The 19062-nt window shown below is 39.2% G+C and overlaps 2 protein-coding genes across 4 annotated transcripts in view; both read left to right on the top strand.

Moving 5' to 3' along the window:
- The window catches only part of satb1a (SATB homeobox 1a), a 30322-nt gene extending 18079 nt beyond the window's left edge, over positions 1 to 12243 (top strand). The window contains exons 8-11 of the mRNA XM_033974883.2: positions 1699 to 1890; positions 2719 to 2874; positions 9363 to 9560; positions 11470 to 12243. Coding sequence (XP_033830774.2) covers positions 1699 to 1890; positions 2719 to 2874; positions 9363 to 9560; positions 11470 to 12180 — 1257 coding nt within the window. The 3' untranslated portion in view covers positions 12181 to 12243. The remainder of the gene's footprint in view (positions 1 to 1698; positions 1891 to 2718; positions 2875 to 9362; positions 9561 to 11469) is intronic.
- Positions 12244 to 16373: 4130 nt separating this feature from the next.
- tbc1d5 (TBC1 domain family, member 5) overlaps positions 16374 to 19062 on the top strand; it is a 33881-nt gene continuing 31192 nt past the window's right edge. The window contains exon 1 of one of the 3 annotated variants that reach the window (XM_055225391.1): positions 16374 to 16567. The gene's annotated coding sequence lies outside the window, so the exon portion shown is untranslated. The remainder of the gene's footprint in view (positions 16568 to 19062) is intronic. The other 2 variants (XM_033975300.2, XM_055225392.1) reach the window with 2 other exon arrangements.

The following is a 19062-nucleotide window of genomic DNA, read 5'->3' as shown; positions in this document are numbered from 1 at the left end:
GGTTGTGAGATCAGTTGAAATTAATTTTAAGTTTGAACAACATGCACATCATAAAGACTGCAGTTACTTAGGCATTATAATATCTTCTGTAAAACAACAAAATTTACTTATTAGAGCTTTTAACCATGTTATAGTTGTGTCCCTTCTTATTTGCCCAAGTTATATTTAGAGTGATTCATGTGTGTATCTTCTAATCTTTATTCTGTATCCAAGACGTCATTGCGCCAAACAACCCCTGTTTTTCCCGCCACCGATACACGCCCTCTGCTCCGTACTTTATTCTCCAATTTAATTTTCTTAATCTGTGATACGTGTAGGAATTGCGTAATCAGTTTGGTACAAATTCTAGTGTGACCTGCACCTATCCATAGAAGGTGCCGACAGCACACGTCTTTTTGTTCTGATGATGTTTTACGGAGACGTCAGCTTCCATTGGGCACCTAAGTTTTCTAACTCTGAAGTGTTGTTTTTTTTATTAAGTCATTTTAGGTGAATAATGATATTTGAAATGCCCAAAGGATTACATAATGATGTCTTATATTGTGCTTGTGTCTGCTATAGTGTTATAATCTGTCTTCTCTCAAATGTTGATGCTTTAGTCTAAGCAAGTTTTGACTCTTTCCTGAAGTTCTAGAGATGCTGGGTTTGGAGTGTTCCTGTCATCTGATGCTATAACTCGCACATAGCATTTGTTAGCTTGTATACCTCCCTCAATGGTGCTTTTCCAGCGCCATGGCCTGTAGCACTCGCACTGCACATCTGTTCCTCCTCACCTCCCATTGGCCACTCCGAGGACCGGCCCCGCCCACTCTTGATATTATTATTACGGCTATTATCATTTTCATCACAATGCGCCGCTCCGCTTATTACCCTCCCCCTGTTTCCCCGTCTCATGGTCCAAGGTGCTCCGATGCCAGCCGCACAGAGCCGCACAGGGCCGGGCAGCGTGCCAACATGCCAGCCAGACTGGAGAGCTGCATTTGTCATTTAGGCTCCCCCCCTCGTTTATGGGAGAGGCGCACAACAATCCCTGATTTGAATAAGAATTTCACTTTATTCCATAGGTTTTGTGCCAGCTTCATATTTTCTCACAAAGGGATCCTCCATTTGCATCTAATGAGAGAGTAGCAAACAAGCAGCACTCTGATTAGTAAATAGCTGTAATGTCTGCTTCACAAGATATCTAAGCGCTCGGACACAGTATGGCCTGTGGCAAATGTGGGATGGTAGAGTTACAATTAATGCAGAATTGACTCTTGTGAGCTTTTACTCATGTGGTATGTTTTTACCTCCTCAGAAACACACCCAGAGTAGTTTGTATTGCAGTTTATCAGGCTGTCTACATCAGTGGTGGATGAAGCAGGCAATTGTATTAAGTGAAAGTACAGATACAGATGCAAAAAATTACTCAAGTAAAAGTTTGGTCCCTGATTGAATAATGCACTTATCAATCACAGCCATCTGAACTTGAGATGCACCAGGGACCACACTCACATCTTTGTAAAGTATTGGAGAAGTAAGTGTGTATTCTGGATTCCAGGCACCCCAGCTGGAGTCACTGAGTTTGGGAACTGATTGAATATTGTATAAACATATGAGGGATCTTGTAAATTGCTATATAAAATTAAGAGTAAATACAACTCAGTATTTCACCGGTTAGACCTAAATTGCCTGAAACTTTTTGTATTTGTTTTCCAGGGTCTTCTATCAGAGATCTTGCGTAAAGAAGAGGACCCCAAACACGCGTCCCAGTCCTTGCTGGTCAACCTGCGTGCCATGTACAGCTTTCTGCAGCTGCCTGAAGCCGAGAGGGAGCGCATCTACCACGAGGAGAAGGAACGCTGTCTGACCGCGGGCCCAGTCTGTAGTACCCCACCCAGGAACAACCAGGTCAGTGTGAACCAGGAACAACCAGGAACAGCCTGGGACAACCAGGTCAGTGAGAACCAGAAACAACCAATAACAGTCTGGTTAATGAGAACTAGTAACAACCAGATCAGTCAGAACCAGGAACCACTATTGGGAAGGCTTAAATCAAATAGAAAGCAGACTTCCAAACAAAACAAATCTTCCCAGGTAGACTACGTTATGATAGTGGAGCATTATTATACAATAGATTGTTGCACATGTCCCACTGTGTGGCATTTAACTATTTTGCATTCATTCCTTAGTATAATTGGGAATGCCTCTCCACATATCTGATGTGTAATAACCAGGCCCCAATGAGATTTGAAATCTCATCTCATTTTATCATGGGGAGAACATGCCAACTCCACGTGGAAAATCGCCATGCTGCTCAGGTGTCAAAGGTGTAGATAGAATTTAACGTTAATGTTTAATACCATGCTATAGTACATTCCAGACAAAGCAATAACATCTCTGTGGACTATTAACTTTTTTTTTTCCTCAATCAAAGGTTTTAAATGTGACACACCAGTTTTAGCATTTAAATCTGTCAAAACAGAGCTTAATTTGTGTTAGGGTAGAGGAGCAGCTCAGATTGTAGATAGGCATTCACATGTACAGTGATATTTCCTGTCCCGCCCTAATATGGGACTGTCTCTCCTCCTTTGTCCTCATTTGTTTATCAGAGGTATTAAGTGTCTATCAGTGCTTGCAGTGCCTGCAGCTGGCCTGATAAGACACTAGCTCTTCTAGCCCTATCTCCCTGTGCTATCAGTGTGCAGATGGGTTGAACAATGGGCCTGTGTTCTATAGGCACGCCTGTCTCCGGTAGCTCCAGATCGGGTGGTCAGGGCGGACTCGGGGCTGCTCTACGTCACCTCCTCCATCTACGAGCAGATACAGCAGGAGATGAGGAGAGCCAAGGTCTCCCAGGCTCTGTTCGCGAAAGTGGCTGCCTCCAAAAGCCAGGTATCTCCTCTGAATTTAGAACAACACACTATGTTTACATGGACAGTCGGGTTGTCAGAAGTATCAAAAAACACATATTAATTGATATTGAAAGTATCAAAACTAGATCCTCATTTTAACAGGTATTAGTTCTAAAAAAAAAATCACATTCACAAGACAGAAACCTTTCCCTTTGCTTTAGAATGATCTTGAGCTGTATCAGAACAAGTATAAGACCTCAGACTTGTATATAACATGGACAACTACGGAACCTACCTGGACGACTGAGGGATTACACTGATATAAGGCCATGGTAATATAAAAGAAAGTACTACAATTTAATGTTGAAAATTCTATTGTCCAAAGAAAGTGGTTTTTTTTTAGTATCATCGTGGTATTGGAATCAGTATTAAGTCGGGCAGGGATGAATCAATATCCATATCTCATGGTGTGATATTTTGGTATGAACCTCACGGTACGGTATTTATTGCGATATTGTGTGAACGCTCATGGAATTGTAAAATACTCATGTTTATTACTCTAAGCATAAGCTCACTATCATAACAGCCATATTAGCTAGTCATTTGTCTTCATTTTTCAATACCTTTTTTAAAGTGCAAAATACCAATTCATGTTCAGAACAACTGCAATGTGAACAGCAGGATTGCCAGATGTACAATAATTACTGCATTTGTATGATACTTTTGACCCTGGTATGATGTATGATCAATAATTCAAAAAAGGGCCAAATGTCTAATCATTTCAGAGCCCCATATAAAGTCTTATGTAATGATTTGCTGCTTCTCTTACCTGGAGTCAGACTAACCCTCTGTATTCACAGTACACTTAATTTCTCCTGTTAGACAGAAACACTGACCCAAGATCAGTAGTAAACAGCTCTGTGTGAAGACACATGTGGAGTGCCATGTTCTGAGTATTTCATTTGATTTTTTTAAGCATATCTTTTTAACTTTGTGCATGCCCTTATTTGTATTTGTATTTGTTTTTATTCGGTGTGTTTATGTTGCACTTTTTCACCGTATCAAGTTCCTAGTTTGTGAACTGTGTTCACAGACTATGGCAATAAAAGTCTTCTGATTCTGATTCTGATTCTGATATTTGATTGGTTAATACCAACATGTGCTCGCTCCGCTCCCCAAAACACTTAAAAAAACAATGCACTTACAGTTGGACAAGTGTGGCTGTCTCATTTATAAATGAGCCATCTGAAAGGGACTGCAGGAGTTGCCAAAGGAAGACTCTTTGACAAGACAGGCGAACAACACAGTAGCAGGTTAACTTCTGAAGTGCAAGTCCTGCGTGAGTCCTTGATGTGATCTTTAAGGCTGTTAGGGATGATGTACTGTTTAAATAATAGCTTGTTGTGATCTCTCTCTGTATATAGTGCATACAGGTGGTTCGTGGTTGTTAAAATGCAGGGATGTAACGTGCCGTGGTGCTTTGCGATCTGAGCTAATTATGTTTGGCTGTATGTACCTTTTGCATAAATAATGTTTCTAGAGGGTGTGGAACTCTACTTTTGTTGAGTTATTCTTTATTTAAGACATTGAAAACATAATTTAACACACTATTTTTGTACTGCGTAATAATCTGGGACAAAATTCGCTCTCTGTACGATATTATGGTTTTGAGGATCTGGCCATACTGGTGAACAGCCTGGTAGAGAAGTAAAAAGAATGTCCAAACTAAATTAAACTGCAGTTTTATAAGTGTAACACTTTTTTGTTCTATAAAGCTCTTTAAATTAGACCCTACTTTGTGTTGTGCTCTACAAACAAACTTTCCCGAGAAAACTGTACTGTAAAGTTTATGATTGGCCTGAGTCAGTAACGAAGTCCCTTCTTCACACACACCTCCATCCGCATGTTGCTGTGTTGTTGTTGTTAGTGTGGAAAAGCGTAGGATCCTATTAGCTCAAATAAGGATCATGGTATACGTAGTCGTCTTAGTTTTTTTCCTCTGACACAAACTCAGAACTATTATTTTTTTGGCACAATACAGAGACCACAACAATATTGAGGCGTGATATCACCAATGCATCCCTAGTATCAAGTCTATTCCTTAGTATCGAACGCCTTCTCCTCTCTCTATCTCCGTTTCCACTCCCTCCCCCTGTAGAACCATACTAGTGCACAGTTATTGTTCACATGTTATGGCCCTCTATAAGCTTGTTAGTGCCTTTTGTTTTGGGGATAATTTGCTTCTGTGGAGAGAGAGGGTTTAACAGCCTGGTTTCCTCCTCCTCTGTGTAACTCTCATAATAACATAGCATGTTTTTGTGTTTGTTGCTTCCATACCTGAAGTCTACAGACATCTGCTGGATTTTAACTATAGATCAGAGAGTTTCACCAAAATGCATGGGAAGGAGAGCACCAAAAATAATAGGGGTTGGAGTTGTGAGTATACCTGGAGTTGTGTTTTGTTTCATTAACACATGTTTAACACACAGACTCTGCATAATTAGGCTCAATGTTTTTGTAATTAAGAATAAATCAGCATAAGAATTGTTATCAGTAAAAGCCATCTTTCTCCTCCTCTCTCCTCTACCACTCTGACATATTTCTCTCTTCCTCTCTCCAGAATCTTATCTTTTCTTTCTCATCCCTCTACCTGACCTCTCTCTCTGTATATCTATATATCGCTCTCTTTTCTTATCTCGCCCCCACCTTTTACCTATCTCTCTCCTTTGTTCACCCCCTTTACCCTCCTTCACAACTTTCTTTTTATCTATCTGTCTCTCCTCTTTCTCATCTCCTCTTTCGCACCCCCACCTATGTCTGTCTCCCTGCTGCCCCCACTGTTCTCTCTTCATTTCTATTCTATCCTTTCTCTCTCGTCCTTTCTGTCTATCTTTTTCCATATCTATCCTGACCCTTCCTCCTTCTCACTCCTTCCACACAAATCTCTCTCTCTTCCTCTCTCTCCATGCTCCTTTACTGCTGTCACGCCTCAGTCTTCCCCTCTCTGTATCTTCCCTTCTCTTTTTCACCCCCACCTTTCCCTCCATCTCTGTCTATGTCCCGGCTCACACATCTCTCTCCCCTACCCTCTTTCACCCAACCTATCTTCTCCACCACTGTCACCTCGCTCTCTTATCTCCTCTCTCTTTTTTGTCTCTTCTCTCATTTCCTCTCACCCATCCTCACCTATCTCTCCATCTCTTATCTATCTATTGCTTAGTTTCAGATGACATCGCATTTTATACAACAAGAATATTTCATACAGACAGGGGCATATTAAACAAATTTTGTTCAAATGCAGATTTTAGTTGTAATAATCAAAATTCTTTGCTTTTGTCACTAAAAATTGTCAGATTTGTGAATCTTTCTCCCTGTTTCTCTTAACACCTCTCTCTTTCTCTCACTTCTGAGGGTTCTGGCATTTTGTACCCTGCAATTTACTGAGAACTATGTGACCAGACGTCTCCCTATTTACCTGAGACAGTCCCAGTTTTGAACCCTGTGTCCCCTGTCCCAGCAGATTTACTCAAAACCATTGATTTGTCAAAGTTTTATACAGGAAATGTCAAATTTGATACTCGCCAACAGTAAAAAGGGGAATGGATATATTGTAATATTCTTTAGATAAAATACAGATAACCATGTTTGAAAACCAGCATAAGAACAAGTGAGTCGAGATTTGACAATGTTACGCGCTTTTTTCACAATTATATTTATACCAATCATCCCAACCTGGGTGTATCCTGTAACCCTGATTATGCCTCAAAATTTACAGTAGCATTGAGACACAAACATCTCTCTTTGTAAATACAGAGGTGTCCTCTGGTGTGTCCTCTGAAGTATTTGTTTTATTTGTGTAGTTTTGAACATGTCAGATCCCTGTTCACTGCCTTATCTTTAAATATTTATTTTAGTACGAATTGGCAAAAAACTCATAGAGATACAACTGGGCAGAAAGCGCACAGTGAGGTTGCCAGGTGCTGTTGTGAGCAGTTTTCAGTTGGTTCTGTGCACAAGTTGTCTTGCATAATTTGAGAGAATAATGCATCTTCCCCACATGTCTAGGGGGATAATGGTGATAATGATATTTGAAAATAAAATCATAAAAAAAAAAAAAAAAAGAAAAGCCAATTAGAATCATGCAGTGTAGTGAAAACAAATGTACAAAAATGGGGATTATATCAAAGATACTTAGAAGCTTGAATAAAAAACAAAGGAGCACTCGGAATGTCACGCTTGGAATATGTTGCTGTCCCTACACATTTCTTCTGTATAAAAAAAAAAAAAAAGTTTAGATAAATAGTGAAGATAGTACTACCCACACACTATTACAATGGAACAAAGAAAAATCAAACCATAATACAGTGTTAAAACCATAGACTGGACATAGCTAACCTGCTAGCCGCCATGTTCTATTTCCAGCTCCAATTTACTTTCTATTGAGAAACTGTTGCCCCTCTCTCCATAACTGCTGCATTTTGGTCTTAAAATGTTTGTATTAACCCGCTTTACATGATTCTGGTGTTTTTATTCCACTATTTTGTCTGTAAATCAAGAAATGAACAGGCCAATGAGGTGCCTTCTTTCCCTGAGGTTGTTCCCGCTAGTGTTAGCAACAGGTTTGATTGACAGCATTGCTATGGGGCTTCAATCCAGAGTCAGGCTGTTAAAGGAATTCCAAATATGGAACTCTGCTCCAAATTCAGTCCTGTAACCTCTGGCCTCAATGACCTACGGTTGCTATGGTTGCTATGGGTTACGTCATACTCCCTTAGTCCACTTCTTTATGCAGCCTGTGGTTAAAACTTAAACATTTATGATCTACCAGATGCCTTGCGTTATGATGCCAATATATTTTGTTATCTTTTTGCAGACATGTTCTTTCCAACCCAATTTATCCTCAATCCATACATCTCTCTATCATCTTGTCCTTTATCTTTCCCCCTTTCCCTCTTTCTGCTCTTTTCTCCTTCCTTCCCCATCTCCCTCCCTCCGTCTCCCCTCCTTCTCTCCCAGTGTACGTGGGCTGTTTGGCAGATTGCTGTAGCAGTAGTTTGGAGTTGTGTGTCCTATCAGCCTGGTGCATCTGGATGGCTTTGTGCGCTGCTGTTGGGGCAGAGCCAACACTGTAGATCCTCTCTCATAATCCTGCTCCACTTCACACACAGCCCGGGAACTAGCTCTGCTCGTCTCCTGAGTGTGCCCTTTTGGAGACCAGGGAGGAGGAGAGGGTTGTAATGTTAAAACTGTATTTATTTTATTATATCAAGGTCTTTAGCTCTTTCACCAAAGTGTTATGGCTCAAGCCGGGCTGGAAGAGGGCAGCAACTTGACAAAAACAATGCAAACACTATCCAGTACTTGTTTGTGGTCACATTTGCAGTTATAAATAAGCCTGAAGAGAATTGTAATAATGACGAGATCGTGTCCATTTAGAAAATATCTAATATCTCCTGATCTCAAGAGGTGATTTCTTTCACGTCCATTAAAACAGCTTCACACTGGTTGGAAATGTAGGCACAGCTTGAGCCATGTTTTCTGTGTATTAAGCTATTATAAAATATGAATGCATTACTCTTTTAGACCTTTTAATAATTTATTTTGTACCCTCATCGAAAATACTACTTTATGCCAGACCACATGGTTCAGTAGTATTCCAGGAAGAGCTCGTCTGTGTTTTAAGGCGAGACACTGCTTGTAAATAGAAAATAATATATATATAGTTATCATATTTGAAAGATTTCTGTAGACAAAATGCATACAATTTTCATATATAACTAAGGTCTATGTGTAGTTTATGTTTAAAACTTCAGTTCAATTAAATTTGTTTTTGTAAAGTGCAAAATCAGAGCATCAGTTGCCTCTGAACATGAGAATTGATTTAACAGACGGAAAGGTAGAAAATCAACAATGAAACAGACATTGGTCAATAATAGACGAGCAAATTAATCAACAGAAAAAAGCAAATGGATAACTGTCCCTGTCCTTAGACCTGCCTTCTTGGCAAGGAAAAAAAAAAAAGGTGAAAAAGAGAAACCTCGAGAACCACAGTGAAGGAGAGCTCCACTCCCATGGATGGGCAGACTGCAGAATAAAACATCACCCTAAAAATGTTGCATTGTCTATATTTTAATCAGAATTTAACTGTTTGTGTTAATACACCATATGGACACAACCAATGATAATAATTCTGTTTACTTTATGCCTAAAAGAAGAATTTATTACCTAAAATGAAACCAAAAATTCCCTATTTGTTCACAATAGTATGGTAGAACATGGGAATTAGATAAAGTCCAAATATAAAAAGCCCAATTATCAAAGTATTAAAGGAAACAATAAAATTATTACTCTGTATGAATTCTTAAGTAGAATTCTGCACTCACAACATATCTGCTGCAACTAGACATTCTTTACTACTGATCTCTCTAGTTCTTTATTTATATCTCATTGTGAAACACCATATCCAAAAAGCATTTCCAAAGCACTTGAACATGCATTTATGATGATGTGTGTGCTGTGCTTGTGCAGGGCTGGCTGTGTGAGCTGCTGCACTGGAAGGAGGAGCCCAGCCCGGAGAACAGGACTCTATGGGACAACCTGTGCACCATCCGCCACTTCCTCAGCCTGCCCCAGGGCGAGCGCGATGCCTTGTATGAGCAGGAAAGTGTGGGCCCGGGCTATGGAGACCAGAGGAGCTTCAGTGAGAGGCTGGCTGACAGGACTCTGGTTAGGCCAATACTACATGAAAGAAACAATATTGCTTTATTTTACAAGGAAGGTTCAAATAGTGTCCAAGAGAGATCACTAGATTACTAAAACATGCATGGATGTCAGTTCCGTTTCATCAAAATGACTAGAGTTGGCGCTGAGTAGTAGTAGTAGGGCAATGTAGTAACAGGCACCTGGGCACAAACCTGGTCTGGACCAGACTTACTCTCAAGATTATTTTAGCTTTGTCTCCAAGAATGTCAAAAGAAACACTTTAATTAAACGTTTCAGCACATGCACTTCGCCATCTGTGTTTAATCCACTTCTCTCTGTCTGAGTACATGTTAAAAATGACTTCTGAGTCACGTGCTCCTGTCTGTGGACACACCATATACATGCCTATCATTAAAATTATGTTTGATTGACCAATTCCTGTTACATGCGAAGAGATCCTTAACAGCTCTAGTTTTACTCACAGCACGTCCTGTTCCCAACGCAGAAAAAGAAGTTAAGACTGGCTGTGCACTACACACTCAGCCTCCTCTCTCATCCCCTGCTCTGCCTCTGGAGCAACCAGGACAGGAGGGAGAAGCAAACATAAGAGGAGGGGAGTCAAGTCTTTCCTCTCGGTCCTCAGATCAGAATGAACGGAAAAGTTACATACTCATTTAGTCATAAAAAACTTACAATTTATGCATGCTTTGAGCTCATTTTCAGTGATGTCGTTGCTCCATTGATCTGGCACTGGGAGTGTGCACAAAGTGCAAGTTAAACTTCAGGCCTGAGTTAGCGCTGGTCAGACCCAAGCATGGAACAACTTGAGACTTAAGCTGGAAATGAAACTAGTTTTAGCTTAGGATTTCTGGACTTGTTAAGCAACTTTGATGGAATACCCCCAAAAACCTCTTCAGGCATGTTTTTGATGTGGGAACAACATTATAACATGGTAGAAAGCTCAAAACAGTTGATTTAGCATAATGCTTCCCCTTGAAGTTCCACAAAAAAGGAAAATTCTCCATGCAAAGATGCACAATTTATTTAGAAAAACTACAGTATGCCCTTATAGCTAGTCACCTTATAATACATTGTTCTTGAACAGTAGGCTATCTTCATTCTCAACATCTATGATAAATCATTTGAGCTCGCATCATTTTGGACCAAATTTGCAAGTAAAATGCTGTATCATTAGACTAATAGCAGCTAAATGCCAATGACAACAGGGAAAGGATAATGGCCACATTAGCTAGTCGTCCATAAATGTATTCATCACAATCGGTTGTCTGGCCAGGTTTACAGTCATTTTAGAGTGTTCAAATATTCCAGTGATGCACAATGTGATACACACTTCCTTTATCACCTTGCATGAAAAACGGCTGGAACAGAACGGCTTGGTTGTTAGAACACAGAAATTGAGTTAAGAGAATTAGGTTTTCCAAAATGGACGTTCAGTATATCTAAAAGCCAAAAAACAGGACAATAAAGAATCAAAACCAAAGCTGTAACTATTCCTCACATGGCTGGTGTGTCTGAAAGCCATTTCAGACAACATGACATCCCGGTCTATTTCAAACCAACACTTAAAGAGGGGGTATTATGCTAAATTGACTTTTTGTAGCTTTCTACCATGTTATAATGTCATTCATCAAAAACATGCCTTTATATGTCATCCATACATGTTCAATTAATCTTGCGACCTTTCCCAGGCACAATAGTGACTTAGCATAGGAGTTTGAACTGAAACTACTTAAACATTTATTACTATACTATATTGTTTTCAGCGAATATAGCAGAAATCAGTCAGAACTGAAGAGGCCTCTTGGATGATTAGTCCAATGTATTCACGTAAAAAAAAACTTGTGTCCATTTGACGGAATTCAACTTTATTTCGCAATGAATCATTTGTTTTGTTTTTGCTTTGTGATTTCAGTACCAGCGCATCTCTCCACTGTCACAGCACCTTCCACATTCAGAGAGCCGTCCTCATCTGTCACCAGGGCACCCACAGGAGGCATCACCCACTGACCGCAGGAGTCAAGGCAGCTGGGGCACCCAAGGGAGATCCCGGATACCCAGTAGAGAGAGTGAGGAGAGGACTAACGGATTGGGACAAATCAGTGAGGGTCAAAACTTTTCTGAGTATGAGAGAAAGGACTGCAGATATCAGGAACAGTGTGGAGAGAAGGAGGAAAAACCCAGCATTGAGAGCAAGATGGAAGTGCAGGCACAGATTCAGGCGGGATGCTTAAAGGTGTCCAGAGAGGCCCTAGGGATCCTCCAGAGCTTCATTCAGGAGGTTGGACTGCCCCCTGACGAAGAGGCGGTGTGCACCCTGTCCGCTCAACTAGGCCTGCCCCAACATGCCATCTGCAGCTTTTTTAACAGCCAGAACACTCACACAACAGAGAGGGGGCCAAGAGAGAGCCCTGAGGGACACCTCCCTAGAAGTATGGAGTCAAGGCTGTCTCATTCGGAGAAGACGGAGAGGGAGGACTTTAGAGTGTCCCATCCGGAAAGAGGGACAGGAGAGGAGGACTCTAGTGCGGTCACAGAGATGGATGTGGGGACTCAGACCAGTTTTGCCCTAAAACAGGAGCAGATGGACAACACGCCAGACCTTGATAATCCAGAGTATATATGATCAGGTTTAGTCTTATACATCTGTCTTGTCATACTTTGTTGTTTTTTTATGTGAATTTAAAAGGATGTGATGAGCATATTGCCTGATTTAGAATGCACAATTTGAATAAATCATAGTAACACCACTGAAACTTCCTAAATGGTATCATCTACAACCATTCAAGTAGAGCTGTGCCTGATGTTTACAGTCTTACATTTTTTTTAAACAGTTTGTAGTGGTCCATAGTTACCTCACTTACCTTATGCATTTTGAGTATCCTAATAATTCACCACAGTGTGTTCATAAGCACTAATCACAACTTTCAGAGGCAGAGCAGAGTTTACCATTATGTTAAAGCTATATTAGCATGTTAATGGTGTACTATCTTTTTTATAATTAGATGCAGACAGTACACATCGGTCTCATTTTCACCCTAAAAGCTGTTTTTACAATATATCTGTACTGGACAAAATCTATTTTACTTTATTACCATAAAAAATCAGGTACAGCTCCTCAAATAGACTTTTAAGTGAGATACAAGCATTTCTAATTGTCAATGACTGTGGGTCTTTTCAATGCGGAGGTCTACAGCCAATCCTGTCAGTAAAAGTATGTGATTTGGAGCAGACCGAAGACTTTGGAGGAAGTAGTTTGACAAATTGTTCACCTAAATGTCTGTGCTGTTTATGTTTAGGAATATATTACTCAAATCCATTGTTATTTGTTTATCAGTTGTGGTCAATCATTATAAGGAAAAGGTATTTTTTGTTACGTTGCCCAGCCCTATAATGACTCATTTCAATTGATATGTTATAAACAAGCTCAACCTATACCTGTGCCATAAAGACTGAATAAGACTGTGAATCTAAATGAATAATTGTCAGAGGTGGGTAGAGTAACCAAAAAATGTACTCAAGTAAGAGTAACAGTTCTTGAAAATAATATTACTCAAGTAGAAGTACGAAGTACTGTTCCAAGAAATTAATCAAGTAAGAACCAAAAAATAATTGGGAAAAGTACAAGTCAAGTGAGTCTAATTTAAAGAGTAACTTTGGGATGTAACATGCGATTTATAATTTGAAAATTTTGTGCATCATTTAATGGTTTCTCCTCCAAATTACAATGACTTCAAAGGATAGACAGAAAAATTAGACTAATCGTATCTGAAGGAGTGTTGCAAGAAACACAAATGTTCAAAAAATTTCATATTGTCAACAAAAAGCTTTTGTCACTGTGGACAGTGAGAAGAACCACAACTTTTACTCAAGTAAGAGTACTGTTACATCAATACAAATATTACTCAAGTAGTAATAGAAGTATGCTGCTGGAAATGTACTCTGAAAAGTTCAATTTCTTTAAAGAGTTACTCAAGTAAATGTAACTGAGTACTCCCCACCTCTGGTGGTGCAAACATATATTTCAATCATAGTGTCATTTTAGTTAGTACATTGTGCCAGAAATGCCTTGCTAAGTGATATTGACATAGAAAATACTGAAAATTATCATTATCATTGTTAAAGGTGGACTATGTAAATTTTCTGTTGAGGGGTCAGGCACCTGTTTATCTCCATGGAGATATTAGCGTATCTTGCATTTATTAAATTATAGGCTTAACTGCAACACTGGCCTTTGGTGTTATCTGTCACCATGGAGAAAGTGACTGACTATAAGAAAATGTACACAATGCACCATTAAATAAATGCAATAATGCTTAGGATTTCGACTCAGTTGGACTTGTATAAAAAGGGATTTACATTTTGTTTTTAATTTGATTTTATATGATTGCAAAACATGTTCAATTTGTGTGATGAGTCTTCTGTTGTAGAAGTTGTTAAAGTTTCTGTAATAAAATATGTGTATGGATAAAGCTGTTTTACTACACTGACTATTCAATAAAACCTTCAAATTACTTTTATTGCATTATATCATTTGTTAAACAAATGATAGACATTCAAATTTCAATTAGGTTTAAGGCCCTATTCTGCAAAATCAACTCTTCAGATCTTTTAACCATGTTATAGTTGTTTCCCCTTCTCATTTACTCTCAAAGTTGGATTTGGAGTGATTTGTACATGTTTGATCACTTGTTAATCACTTATTTTCAAGATGCCATATTGTCAATCTGCCCCCGTTTTCCCCACCACTGAACATACAGACTGGCTCTGAGCACATGGAACATCACTTTGCTGGAGGGGATGGAGCCTGAGCTTCTGTGGGAGACAAAAGCATGATACAAAACACTACGCTATAACTGCACAAACCTGGTATGATGTGCAATAGTTTCATTAGCAAGATGCATGTCAATTGTAATGCAGTAGCACTCTGAAGGCGGAGTGACTTAGCACAGAGAGCAGACTCAAGTGTCAAAAATGAAACTGAAACTTATTGGACATTTTTTATACATTGTTTTTGATGAATAAAGCATTTTCAAAACAATAAAAGGTAATATGGTGATCTAAATGTGTTATGTGTTAGCAAATAATACCCTGTAGAAGTGTAATCTGCCCAAATGGCTTATTTTTCTTCCTTATCGATTTACAGCTCACCCAGTGCAGGCTGCGGTTCATATTCACACCCAAATCTATTCAGTGTCCACGTTTATTAATGATGTCCATAATACAGTGATCATGACTAACTAAACAACAATCTAATATGCAACCACAAAGGTTTTCTCAAATGATACATTGAACAAGTTATCTGGAATAGTCCACAAATCAACCAAATAAGCTGAAACATGGATTTTCTATTCGCAGATTTCCTTTAAAATTATGTAGGCTGTTACACTATTCCTTTGTTTGTGTATCTTGTATTTGTCCTCTGCTCCTCCAACCACATTACACATGCACCAGGGCCCATTCGGTCACATTTTATAGCCCCATTTAATAACCCTCTGCTGTTTTTAGCCATCTGTTGCCATGGCGATACCGAGCCGAGGCCCTGGAGCATCATGGGGAATATTAGCCTTAATAATGATGATAATGGAGGTGGTTATGGCAGATGTGTGGATGCTATCGAACAGCTGCGGTGTAGTTAGGTTGTGGTTTTGTGTGTCACGTTGATGAGGCTATAAGTTCACTGTGCTCTGATCGACTTGACTGGTCTGATCTATGAAATGGCGCAAATTAACTGTTCACAAAGTGTCCTCATTAACCCCATGGACTGCATGGTTCTATTTGTGGATACTTAAAGACCAATTTGGGTGCCATTACTTCAACAGAGAAAAACTATAGGTTCAGTTTAAATGATAAATGGTGACTATTGCTGTATTTCAGATGATATCACAATATTCTATAGGTCAGTAATATTTAACATAGATGGGATCCATTTTAAATGAATATTGTTAAAATACAGATATATCTGTTGTCTTGGGTCTTGTAGTGAGGTTCAATATTTGTCAATCATCACATTCTATAATCTGTAAACCATCAGTGGGTCTGTAAACATCACAGATAAGTAGGATGTAGGCTACTGTTTACATCATTTGATACAAAGCATTCTTATATTTGTTATGTTCTTGTTCAGTGCAATGTAGTGTGTAGAGGCCATAAAGAACTCTAGCTGTTTTAAAAAGGCACCGCAATCAGTATATGGACAGAGCACGTGAAAGCTCAGAACCTCCAGAATCTACTCACTGAGCTGCAGGGGTTGCACTACCACTGATTAATGATTGGCTACAGGTGCTGGGGTTTAAATGCCAAATTCCCAATAGATTTTTCTCATAGACCTTCCAAAAAAAAAATAATAATAAAAAAAAACCCAAAACACATAAATTGATGTAATAAGTAATAATAATTACTGTCTGCAATTGGCCCTGAAAGTCTTATAATGTTTGAACCTTTATTTACACAAAGCTGTCCCGCAGTTACTTGAGACACAAATAAAAGCTAATGCTTTTATTTATTTATTTTAATGGATCACTTTTGTCTCATTTTATTTCTGTTTAAAGGAAATAAATGCTGTTTTCAGTCTCTGCAGTGCTCGGTTAATATTAGGTATCGGCAGATACTTAAAGCTATTGTATCAAATTCGGTACTGAAAGTGAAAAAGCTTGATGGTGTATTCTTAATTAATATTAGATTTTTTTTTTTTTTTAAGTCTATGGGAAACGTTTATGGAAAATTTACTTCCGGAACCGGAACCAACTTCGAAGTGGGCAGGACTGTTGCTCCATTACTTTCTATACAAACTGTGCTGTTCTTAAAAACGTGCTCGTCTTCCTGCTGTCCTGCACCTGTGCAGAGTTCGGTCCGTCTGCTGCTGTCACTGTCACCTCCCGTGGTCACGTGAGCGGTCAGCTGATCCGCAGCACATCCGCCCGTCTCTGCCGCTTCTGTTTACATCCAGAGACTCACACAGAGAGAGACCGAGGACCGCAGCAGCATGTCCAGCCCTGCCTGATCTGTGACAGGTACCTCCGACACCTCCGAGCACCTCCACACCAGCACACACACGGCCCACAGCCCACCTCCTCCCGCAGGATCACCGGGACACCGACGCACCTCCACCCGCAGGTCTCGTGGCTCCATGGCGGAAGTAGCTCCAGGCCGAGTGTAGCATTAGCATTGAGGGAAATCTTGCAAAACTACCCGGTTGTCATAGAAGATCTAATCGTGGCGTGCAGTTTTGTATGACTGCGTATTATTTGTGTATAAGGAGATATCGGTGTGATACATGTTTAACGGTCGTTTTGCTCGTTTAGGGACATTTTGTGATGCTAGCTCCGCATGCTATCTTGCGGCATCGATTATTACTGAGCTGCCCAAGTCCCATCAATTTTAAACTAATCGCCCATCAATTTATTATTAGTTGTGGTGTTTATGACTTAATGCATTATTTTAGCCCTATATATCGTGACAGAATTTAAAAGTAAAGAATAAAATGACATAACAATATGGAGAGGTTTGCTGTGGTGTCAGTGTTTCATGAGGGTTTTCTTGCCTCCTTCCCTCAAATTGAGTTAAATGTAAGACCTAAATGGGAGGGTACTGTTAACTGAAGTTCCTCTTTATTCTATGGCATTTTCCTGGTACTGCAAGTATCAAATCAATCAGTAACAAACCTAAATCAATCAATTACAAACCTTAAAGTAGTCATGTGAGCTTAAAGGTATTGGTTATGCAAAACTTTAAGCTGCATTTATTTACCTGTGATGTCTTGTATGAGAGGTAAATGCCCCTGTGTCTCAATGGGCTCAGTGTAAAAGCTGCTGACCCTATAGTTTAGACCTTTAAAAATATGTTCTGAAATGTATGTAATTCTTGGATTAGGTCAGACTTCAGTCTGCTCTCAAGGTTTGCTTCTCTTGCATGTGGGCATTGGCTTTCTTTCACAAAATATTTGTTGGAGAAATTTGATATTATTTCCTAACACTCATGGGAATATGTTTTTATTGTTCAGTGTTTCAAGAACATTTCATTTAATTTTTTTTTTTACAGCAACACTGCAACTTTCTGCATAAATCATTATGGAGATTGAAAGCTAAAACCATACTTGAAGATTATAGTCAAATGAGTAACATTGTCATGGAAACAAGCAGGAGGAGCCTTCTCTGTGCTAAACAAGAGTCAGGTTTGTCGAAGCCTGCTCACAGGATGCATGTTTTTTATTATTGGCCTGGGAAACAACATCTAAAATGAAGAAAAAAACACAGTTTAATTTAGTCTATATGTATTTGGCTAAAATATTACACACGGTTGTTACTTGACCTTGCCCTTTGACCTCATAGCAGTTTGGAGAAAGTGGAAACTCACTTCGCTGTGGTTGATGTGGTTAACATTTGTGTCATGAGCTAATACATAAGCCACTGTCTGGATCACATATTGTTGTTGAACTTCTGCATTTGGGCTGCAATCAAATTTATAAAATAAATTAAAGAGGAATACAATGTTATGGCCATGAATGGGTGTCATTGGGAATATGATCATATGCTTGTAAGAGTCCAAACTATTTAGTTACAAAATGCTCTTGCAATTAACTAATACAAGTCCCCCATGCATTTGAGAGCATGTTTGTAGAGCTCTACAGGGTTAACTGCTTTTACACAGAATAAGAACCCATAGAGACACGGAGACACTATTAGAGTAGCAAATTGCCCCCATTCATGTTGTGATTTGGACTTACTTTGACATTGCATAGACAATGCTGTTGATATGGAAAAAGCAATAATAATAATAAAAAAAATTCTCAACAAGTTGCTTTGCTGCTCTGAAGGTAATGTATGTATATTTGGTAAAATAATAATTATAGTGTATTTTCAGCCAAAACCTAAAAAAAATTGTTTTGGCTGTCCTGCTGCCTAAACAATCCACACAATGGTTTACTTAAAATGTTATTATACAGCTCGCTTAAGGTTTATTGTCAAAAGGGCTGTGGGTGAGTGTGTAGTAAATTTAAATTACACAATTTGGGGAAAATCAAAATCAGCCGCAAAATATCGACAGAGTTTATCTGCCATGAAAAAAAACATATTGGTGGATCTCTGCTCAAAAGTACCATGGTGCTGTGACTGAATTGAAACGGTATCACAGAAGGTATTTTGTATTTTGCAGTGTTAACTTAAAAATGGCAGAGCCACTACAGAAATAGATAGTAACAACAAAATACTATTCCTTTGTGTATGGACTACCGATGTCCCAATCTGATACTGCTATCGGCCACAACTGTAGGCCTTTTTAGAGTGTCTGCTTGGATCAAATTTGGTGAATAGATTTGGCAATACTTTGTATAGCATGTCACGCACACAGCTGTACTGATGTTAACTGTGAACACTGCAGTTAACATCCAGAGCTGCTTAAACACAGACAGAGGCGCCTCTTTAGCAGCTAAAACATTATTAATGAAGAGCTAGTATTTGTTTTACCTCTGTGATGTCTTCATGGACCCTTAAGAGTGAAAACAAAACTT

This window comes from Periophthalmus magnuspinnatus, chromosome 11 (assembly GCF_009829125.3).
Source record: "Periophthalmus magnuspinnatus isolate fPerMag1 chromosome 11, fPerMag1.2.pri, whole genome shotgun sequence".
NCBI lineage: Eukaryota > Metazoa > Chordata > Actinopteri > Gobiiformes > Gobiidae > Periophthalmus > Periophthalmus magnuspinnatus.
Note: the sequence above shows the minus strand (reverse complement) of the source record. Positions and strands in the feature narration are given on the sequence as shown.